The 10194-nt window shown below is 33.5% G+C and overlaps 1 protein-coding gene across 1 annotated transcript; it reads right to left on the bottom strand.

Annotated features, from left to right (window-relative positions):
* Window positions 1-6332: 6332 nt before the first annotated feature.
* Window positions 6333-9563, bottom strand: LOC21410142 (ferredoxin--nitrite reductase, chloroplastic). Its single transcript, XM_010109635.2, has 4 exons — window positions 9035-9563; window positions 8107-8461; window positions 7461-7749; window positions 6333-7288 (listed from the first exon to the last, which is right to left on the bottom strand). The coding sequence occupies exons 1-4, from the start codon at window positions 9399-9401 to the stop codon at window positions 6548-6550; spliced, it is 1752 nt and encodes a 583-aa protein (XP_010107937.1). The 5' UTR covers window positions 9402-9563; the 3' UTR covers window positions 6333-6547.
* Between the last annotated feature and the right edge of the window lie 631 nt (window positions 9564-10194).

Genomic DNA, 10194 nt, shown 5'->3' with positions numbered 1-10194 from the left:
ATAGGGATTTGATCCTGTTTTGAAGTTTGACTTCTACTCTTTAAATATGAGAATGATAGAAAATTGTGGATACAATTTTTGAAACATATTTTTTCAGCCCTAATTGTTGGTGGCCGAAATTCATAGAGAAAAAAGAGAGAGAAAATATTTTTTCTCCAAAAATTCCACATCATGCATGAGTTGGTGTTTGTGGAAATTCGAGCGTTTAAGAAACTTATTTTGTCTCACGTGTGCCCACACACACGTCTACGTGGAATCGAGAAATTGACGTGGAAGACTTTGGTATTCTAAACACAAAATTGGAGCAAGGGCTGTTTGTGGTCAAAGAATTCAAGTTATCATCCGAGTCAGCTTCCAAGTATTTTTCTGGATTGAATTCTTGATGTAAATTAATGCGATTAATTTATTCGTGCATAAATTAATATAATCTATAGAGTATCTCAACAGTTTTGTGAAAATTTTTGTTATACACGATCCGCTTTCCCCACGCTTCCGCACCCGAATTCGATTCAGGAACCAACATTAACTTCTTCAACCTTTCAAAACAACTGTGTGCGGCGCATTTTGGAAGAACATCAAAATTTCCAATCAAATTAAAGAAACTAATTAATGAGAATGTTACATCCATGCTTGCTTATAATATTGCATGTCTCTGACAAAAGAAATATTTTCACAAATATATATATATATATATATATATTTGAAACCATAATTAAAAAAAGTGTGTTTTAGCCTAAAAATTGATATATCTGAGTTGGTTAAAACCCTGTGAGGACAAATAGAAATGCTTTAGTAATTATTTCAACAATATTATTAATGTTCTCACACATATATCCACTTCGGACAATTAATTACAATAGTACAATGATGTAACATATGTGGCTGTCCGAAATTGTCACAATACTTCGCTTTCCGACAAATTGATCACTCATGTTTCCAAACCGGAAATGAATGTTTCCTATTAGACTATTTCCAACAGCAAAAACTGTTTAAAGAAAACGCCTTATGTGGTCGGAATTCGCCAATGTTCATTGCATGGCCCATGACGTAGAAATTTAGTTATCAGAAAACGGTCGATTTTTTTAAGGTCCGGTCTCGATCTCATTTACCAGCTGTATATGCTTCTCCTTTCTTATCTATTGATGTTGATTTGATCGAGCAAGTTGCTTAGTTATTAATCTATAATTGGTTGGAAACTCGTTTAAAAAAATAATATTGGTCCTTTTTGCCGTATATTTTGCTCGTGACCAAATTGATAGGATTAGAGGCGGTTCGTTTTTGTCAGACAAGAAAAAATTATTGAGGGCGCCTAACTGGTCTCTCGAATGTTCCTTGAGATGTTGGGAATGGTATTAATATTGCTTTCGTTTTCAAGAAAAGATAAAGGAATTTGATGTTATGTAGAGCTTGGAACGCAGTAATTATATCACGTTTATATCTTAACTTTGCCAGAAAGTTAGTGATATTGATATCTAAAGTTGCGGTCTTTGCAATTTTGAATCTATTACCTTAGGTAGTTTGGTCATTGGTAGAAATTTGTAGACTGTTTTTCGTTTTGCAGACGCAAATTAAATGTAAGTGGGATCTCTTAGCTAGTTAGTGCTTTTCATTGTTCTCTTAAATATTCATTGTTTTAAACATCCTAACGTGCATTAGTTTCTAACTACAAATCTTTAAAATGCAATTATTTTATTTTATTTTCTCAAAATCATCTTTAGAAATGTATGTTATTCACACGTCGTAATGTAATCTTATCACTGTTGAAACCTTTTCTAATGACGACTTCCAAACTCTTGATAACGACAAATGTCATCAATACCAAAAGACATTTTCGCTATAGCATAGCTTGTGTCCTTTTTTTTCTTGTACAGATGTATATTTTGTGTGATTTTGAGAACATGTATCTTTTTTTTTTTTTTTTTTTGAGGAACATGAATTTAAATTTAACCTACCCAAAAAAAAATTAGGTGCATATTATTCCTTCTATATTTACCAAAATAACTTAGTTTTAAGATCTCAATTATTCTCTTAGAAGATTTCATATCATTGGTGCTGGTCGTACTGTGTTTACATGTGTTTGGTAAGAAGGAAGGATAGAAAGATGAAAGAATGCATGAGTGAAGAACGTGGAAGGATTTTGAAAGTTTCTTAAAATTTGTTTAGTATGCTATGAGAATGATAAATTGGGCAATGCTTTTTATTGAGCAAGAATATTTAAGTGAAAAATATTTTAAACAGAACACAATTTCACTTATTATAAAATTTAGAAGCATAGAATTTTATGGTCTTTAGTTGCAACGAGATAAAAATTATAAGAATAACCTTTCAATTGCAATCTCTTAGTATAAGGGAAAAATCTTTGATTTAAATTATAAAATATGAAACTTATTTGTATTAATTTTAGGGGGAATTGGGATTGGTTTTAATTGTATATAAGATCGGTAAATTTAATCGTGCTGCCTACATGTCTCATTGGAAGATCAAACCACAAGTAGTTCAAAAATTGAATTTGAAAATTTAGATTTAGAAAATTTCAAGGTGAGTAACTTTAAGTGGAATTGAAAGATTTTTAAAATTTTAAAACATTTTAAGGCTATAGACCTTCCCATATGTGGAATTGAAAGGACTTTTTAAAATTCAATTTTGGTAATTCTTGTTAATTAAGAGATTCATTTCAGGCTTGCTACTGTGTTACTTGTATTTCTAGGATACTTACATATCCGTTTGTTGAATCGAGTGAATATAGTTTAGGGGAGTTTGATTGTGTTATTTGGATAATTCACTTGTAAACAACCTTATCTGGAATGAAAAGAGCTTTTTGAAATTTGTTTTGGAGTTTGTTTTTTATTTGGGTTTTTTGTTTGATTTGGCCACTGTGAACAACCTTAAGTGTTATTTAAAAAGGGATGTTGGAACTTGTATATGAGAATTGAGGTTGCATATAGTATCCAAGTAGAATCAAGTCAAATTAGTTCTTAATTTTGAGTTTGCATTTGGAAAATTCCATAGTGGATGACCGTACGCATGTGAAATTAGGACATTTTTTAAAATTTGGTAGCGAGGTTACCAACACATCCGGAAAAAAATCAAGTGAACACTTCCATTTTGAGTTTTCACTTTCTTTTTCTTCGAAAAGCCTTGTTTAAAGACTTCTCTTTCTGTATTTTGGGATTTGAAATCCTTTACTTTGTAGAAAAAACAAAAAATACGCTCAAGATGATAAAAAAAAATTAGAAACAAGAGCTTCCTTAGGTTTGCATGGGCTCTCAATGTCATAATAATCTTTAAAAAAAAAGAAGAGAAAATTATTGAATTTATCTTTAAAGTACATAGATCTGTATTTTTACACATTACTCTTAATTAATACATTTTTTATTAATATAGTTATTTAACTAAAAAAGATATTAATTAAGAGTAAGGATTAAAATTTAGACTCGTGCATTCTAAAAGGTATTTGTATCATTTTCCTTTAAGAAAAGTAGACGATTTGTCATGGTTTTGTGAAGGCGTATTATTTATGTCATTTTAAATAATTAAATATCGTTCTGATCTTTTATTTTCTCTTAATTAATTAAATAATAATTATTTATTTTTTTAGTAGAGTGACATAAATAATATTTTTTTACTAAGGGGTATTGCTGATTTTTTCCCGTAATCTTTGTAATGTTCATCTTGGTCACAATTTTGCCGGTTTTAATGATAACCCATCAGGTTACTTCTTTGTCAATTAATATTTTGAAAATGTATAATATAGCGGAGGCCTTAAAAAGCTGAAGATCTTCACCTGCTCTTTTGTTAGAGTTTGTTCTTTTGTCTTATGTGTAGCACGTTGTGTTAGCTTCAAAATTGACTGCCCAGTCAGTGGAAAACGTATGCTGTTTCTGACTGCACTGTCAATTGAAACGACATGCAGTTTTGGTGTAAAAATTGTCTTATATAAATATATATATATATATATATTCAATTTTGGTAATTCTTGTTAATTAAGAGATTCATTTCAGGCTTGCTACTGTGTTACTTGTATTTCTAGGATACTTACATATCCGTTTGTTGAATCGAGTGAATATAGTTTAGGGGAGTTTGATTGTGTTATTTGGATAATTCACTTGTAAACAACCTTATCTGGAATGAAAAGAGCTTTTTGAAATTTGTTTTGGAGTTTGTTTTTTATTTGGGTTTTTTGTTTGATTTGGCCACTGTGAACAACCTTAAGTGTTATTTAAAAAGGGATGTTGGAACTTGTATATGAGAATTGAGGTTGCATATAGTATCCAAGTAGAATCAAGTCAAATTAGTTCTTAATTTTGAGTTTGCATTTGGAAAATTCCATAGTGGATGACCGTACGCATGTGAAATTAGGACATTTTTTAAAATTTGGTAGCGAGGTTACCAACACATCCGGAAAAAAATCAAGTGAACACTTCCATTTTGAGTTTTCACTTTCTTTTTCTTCGAAAAGCCTTGTTTAAAGACTTCTCTTTCTGTATTTTGGGATTTGAAATCCTTTACTTTGTAGAAAAAACAAAAAATACGCTCAAGATGATAAAAAAAAATTAGAAACAAGAGCTTCCTTAGGTTTGCATGGGCTCTCAATGTCATAATAATCTTTAAAAAAAAAGAAGAGAAAATTATTGAATTTATCTTTAAAGTACATAGATCTGTATTTTTACACATTACTCTTAATTAATACATTTTTTATTAATATAGTTATTTAACTAAAAAAGATATTAATTAAGAGTAAGGATTAAAATTTAGACTCGTGCATTCTAAAAGGTATTTGTATCATTTTCCTTTAAGAAAAGTAGACGATTTGTCATGGTTTTGTGAAGGCGTATTATTTATGTCATTTTAAATAATTAAATATCGTTCTGATCTTTTATTTTCTCTTAATTAATTAAATAATAATTATTTATTTTTTTAGTAGAGTGACATAAATAATATTTTTTTACTAAGGGGTATTGCTGATTTTTTCCCGTAATCTTTGTAATGTTCATCTTGGTCACAATTTTGCCGGTTTTAATGATAACCCATCAGGTTACTTCTTTGTCAATTAATATTTTGAAAATGTATAATATAGCGGAGGCCTTAAAAAGCTGAAGATCTTCACCTGCTCTTTTGTTAGAGTTTGTTCTTTTGTCTTATGTGTAGCACGTTGTGTTAGCTTCAAAATTGACTGCCCAGTCAGTGGAAAACGTATGCTGTTTCTGACTGCACTGTCAATTGAAACGACATGCAGTTTTGGTGTAAAAATTGTCTTATATAAATATATATATATATATATATATATATATTTCCAATGATACACGATAGTTGTTAGGATAAATTTTAAGAATTCTTCTTGAATTATGTCACTTGTGTCAATATATCTCAAACTTTAAAATTAACTCATGAATTATAATACTTCTTTAGATTTACTCCTCAACTTTAAAACGTGTTTTTTTTTTTTTAATGGAGTTGTGTAGTTGTCATTTGGTTTAAGTTTAGGCCCAACATTTAAGAGCTAATTTATGCTTTTCACTCCAAATAGATTAGTCAGGGGTTAAATTTTAGATGTATTTCTCCTCGGAATAGTTGCTCAAAAGCGAGAAAATAAGAGGGAAAAAAAAGTAGAGAATGGACCCGAATTCAATTAGGTTAGTACAGAGTTCGAAGAAATTGATAAATTTGACATTCTTATGTGTGTTATATATATGCTAGTGTGCTTAAAAAATAGCTCGTAAGTTGAGGAGATAAATTTCAATAAGTATTATAATTCAGAAAGCACGTTTTAAAATTCAAGAGTCAAGTTGACACAGTAGTATTAGTTTAAGGGGAATTTGTATCTCTCCACTTTTTCCTTGTACAATTATAGTAAAATTTTTGTTAAAAAAAATGATAGCAAATATGGCAGATATGTCAATGTATTATGATGTTAATTTAAAAAAAAAAAAGAAAAAAAAAATGAAAAGTCCCACGTCGGAAAAGGATCAATTGATTCAACTCTTTATATACATTCCACTGTCTCCATTTGACACCGAGCTTTGTAACGGCGCTCGGTGGCCGGCGCGGGTTGGTCTGTGTGGAAGCAGTCGCTGAGCCACTGCTGGCCAAGCACCGGCAGGACTGACTAAGATTTCACCCTGCCCTGTTTGTACTGTAATAGATGTTATATGTTTCTCAATAAGTCAAGATTCGGCTAAAAGTGCTGTAATTTTACAGCAGACATATAATGCTGCCACAAGAATTTATTGTTCTTTCTTGTTCAGAAATTACATTTTAACCTCTCCCCCCCCACCCAAAAAAAAAAAAAAAAAAAAAAAAAAAAAAAAAAAAAAAAAAAAAAAAAACCAAGAACTAGATTTCCAATATTCCACTTTACATGCACAAGGAGTTAAAACAGGCGAATACAACTAAACATGTAAATATCTGCATGAGCACCCCTTCCCTCTTTCCTCTGGCTATTTCAAGCCATTCATGTTAGTTCCATGAGCAAAAAATTCTAAACCACTGCTTTTTCCTCTCCAAATAGGTAAAAGACAAACATCAAACACCATTGGTCCAGCTTCAATCATTCCTCTCCTTCTTCCCTCTCCCTAGGAACAGCCCCAAAATGATTGACCAAAATGTCCACAACCAAGGGCACTAAGTCCTTGCAAGGGACACCCTTTTTGTAAACTTGTCCCAAGTGTGAGTCACTCCCAATTCTCCCTCCCAAGAACACATCTGCTCCTTCAACAACCTTGCCATTCTCATTCTTTGTCATGCACCCCATGAACCCGATATCCGCAACCTGAACCTGCCCGCAGGTGTTTGGGCACCCCGTCCAGTGCATCCGCACCGGACGAGTCACTGCCACTAGCCTCTCCACCTCCTCAGTCACCTTCAAGGCCCTGGCCTTGGTCTCGATGATGGCCTGGCCGCAAAACTGGTTGCCCGTGCAGGCCACCAAGCCCTTCATGAGAAGGGGGGGCTCGGGGGAGAACCTGTCCTTCAGAAGAGGCTCTTTGAGCAGTGCTTCGATTTTTGAGTTCTCGACGTTGGGAATTATGATGTTTTGCTCCACAGTGAGGCGGAGTTCCCCTCTGCCATACTCTTCAGCTAAACGAGCTAGCTCATCCATGTCGTCTGCTTGAACACGCCCAACTGGAATGTGCAGGCCAACATAGCTAAGCCCTTCTTGTTTTTGTGGATGAACACCTAGATAATCTCTCCTCTCCCATTGTTTATCAACCAGATCTTCAGAAGATGCTCTCTCTAGACTTTTCCCGGGCATTCTCTTCACTACTTCTGCTCTGAATCCTTCTATCCCCTGCCATTACAATATAAAATTTGGATAAGTCATTGCACACTCGAGTTCTTTTTAGGTTGCTATGACCTTAAAAACTACAAAACCATGATTTCGAAAAAGGGGTTTAGATTCTTAAGAAGAGTTTGTTAAGAGGAATGAAATGAACATAAGGTTCATAAATCTTCAGACTCACAAGTTCATCGATCAACCACATCATTCTCGTCTTTTGTCGGTTGCCTCTGTTGCCAAGATCCCTAAAGGCCTCTAGTACGGCTCTGCAAACTGGGATCACATCATCTGTAGACACCCAGGCATCAAGAGGGATCGCCTCTTCACACCGTTTAGGACTGAAGAAGCCTCCAACAAGCAAATTGAATCCAAATCGTCCATCTTTTGTGGCGGGCATGTAAGCAAGATCATTGATGTGAGGGTGCTCATAAAGATCATGAGAGCCAATTACACACACATTCCACTTCCTTGGCCTGCATAATAAGTATTATCAACATCAATAGGGCTAAAAAAACATATTACTCCTCTTCATGCATAATTTTTTAGGATGTAAATTTCTCGGATTCACGAAATAAAACTCTAGCCCACCAAGCTCAAAATTGATAATTCCAAAATCGCTTGTAACATCAACAAAGCTAATTTCATAAATTCTCTTATAAACCATTACAAAATATGCAGTTTCTAACTATGCCACCAAAAATACCAACACCTAATAAATTTCCAGGCAATCAAGTGTATAAAGCTACAACCAACAATTCAAATTGAAACAAAGTACTAGAAAACAGTTACTCCATGAAAATCCTCATTATAAGGAAAAAGAGAATACATACAAGTTTGTAATGATTGGATTGCCGCGCGAGTTGGCGGTGATGAATTGGGATAACAAGTTTGTATAAGGTCTTGTGTCAACAATCTCATGAGGGTCAATGCCTGCAAGAGGATTACCAACCGGGTTTCTCACATTGTCCATACCACTCTGCAGGCTTGTCAACCCAACTTCGGCCAGACCCTTCAGTATTTCCGGAACATCAGGCAACACCACTCCACGAATTTGCCAATTTTGCCTAGTTGTCACATCTGTACAACCGTCCTTTCCATATTTTCTTATAACACTAGCAAGGTATCTTGTTTGAGCACTTGTAGTGACCCCATTTGGTAGCTTCAACCTCATCATAAATCTACCATCTGATCAGCATCATAAAACAGGAAATTCCATTAGGGACAAAACGTGAACAGAAATCAATCTTAAAAAAAAAAAGGCTAAACATCACTAATTGTGAATTCACAGTTTGTTTTTCAATTGATTGAAAAGTTTTCATGTAAAATTACGTGGTCCAATGTCATGGATCGAGAACTCAAATTTGACATGTGAATTTGTGATTACTTAAGAAGCAAGTCAATTCATGATGAGGCCTCTGCAAAAATTTGTACTTAATAAGAAAGAGTAATGTAAAATTGTAAGCCTGGGTGTTATAGATCCATAGTTAACACGTGAATATATATGTGATTCTTAAGACAATTATAAATGATAATTGACTGATCCAAAAGTAAACCAATTTCATAACCAAACAATTTTTTTATTAAAAAAAAAAGATCACCTCATCATTCTCCGTAATTAACAGAAAATGAGTGACAACAAGCCAGGCAAATCCAACTATCCAAAGTTTAAAAAATATATATATGTGTGTGTATTCATCTATATATATATATATATATATATATATATTTGTGGGGGTCAAAGTTGAAACATAAACTTACATTGATGCTTTCTCCGGTGAAAAAGACCAAGCCATTTAAGCCTGACATCAATATCATTCTTGGCAGCCTTATGGCTGTCAATCTCCTCCATAGACATCTTGGAGAGCTCCTCAATCCCATTCTCCATGAAAAGCTTCATGGGCTCTTTCTCAAGCTTCACTTTCTCGTGAGGATTAAGTCCTTGTCTGAACTTCTCCTTCAACACCCAGTACCCATCTCTCTCCTCCACTCTCGGCTCCAGCCTCCCGGCGTCCACCGCCACCGCTGTCGCCGGAGCCACCGCCGGAGTTGTTGTGGCGTTGAGCCTTGTCTTGTTTGAAGAAGAAGATAAAGGGATTGAAAGAAGCCGAACAGAGAGAGATGACATGGTGGTAAACAAGATTGAGAATTTGAGATGAAAATGGTTTTTTTGGTTTTGGTTTTGGTTTTGGTTTGGTTTGGCAAGAGAAAATGGTGTGAAGGTTTTTCATTTTTGTAGGCAAAGAGATGAGAAGAAGAAGAGAGCAAAAGAGACTCTTGGGTGGTTCTAAAGGTCACCTCTTTTTGGCTTAGCAAAGGTTGATTTATTATCTTATTCACATTCATATACTTGGCGGTTTCTTCCTTTTTTTATTTTTATTTTAATTTTTTTTACTGCCTTTATATATCTCTTGACCCCTCCCAATCTGAGCTGACTGTTATCTCTCATTCATAAATTAAAAATAGAAAAATAAAAAATCTTGAGCTGTTTTTTTTTTTTTTTTTCTGCTGACACTTTTTCTTTCTTCAATTTTTTTATTTTAATTATTTTGGTTTTGTAGTGAACTGACGTGTGGGACTGGGGCTGCCTAACATGTGGCACATGATTGAGTGGTTATTCTATTAAACTTTCTTCGCTGAAATTAATTTCACCAAAAAAAATTTCCCCTTTTCTCTACAGTGAAACCCTTAAGGTCGTTTAGTTTGTGTGAGTTTTTAATTTGAGTTAAAATATAATTTTATATTAGAGTTTTTCATTATAATAGAAAAGTTAGATGTAATTATTTCTGAGAGTTTTTTACTGTAGTAAAACTCGAATTCTAAACTCAAATCAGTGAAATGAACAGGACCTAAAAAAATTTACAAATAGAATATTTTGTTTTGATTGTTAAATTATATTTTTAACAATTAAGTCTACAGAG

The sequence above is a fragment of the Morus notabilis genome, unplaced genomic scaffold, assembly GCF_000414095.1.
Source record: "Morus notabilis unplaced genomic scaffold, ASM41409v2 Scaffold45, whole genome shotgun sequence".
In the NCBI taxonomy this organism is placed as follows: Eukaryota; Viridiplantae; Streptophyta; class Magnoliopsida; order Rosales; family Moraceae; genus Morus; species Morus notabilis.
The sequence above is the reverse complement of the archived record's forward strand: the minus strand, read 5'-3'. Positions and strand labels throughout refer to the sequence as shown.

Coding starts and splice junctions, on each gene's coding strand:
- LOC21410142 (XM_010109635.2), bottom strand. CDS start 9,401: ATGTCATCTCTCTCTGTTCGGCTTCTTTCAATCCCTTTATCTTCTTCT. Junction 8,462..9,034: donor TCACCGGAGAAAGCATCAAT/GTAAGTTTATGT, acceptor GATGCTGATCAG/ATGGTAGATTTATGATGAGG. Junction 7,750..8,106: donor AATCCAATCATTACAAACTT/GTATGTATTCTC, acceptor CTTATTATGCAG/GCCAAGGAAGTGGAATGTGT.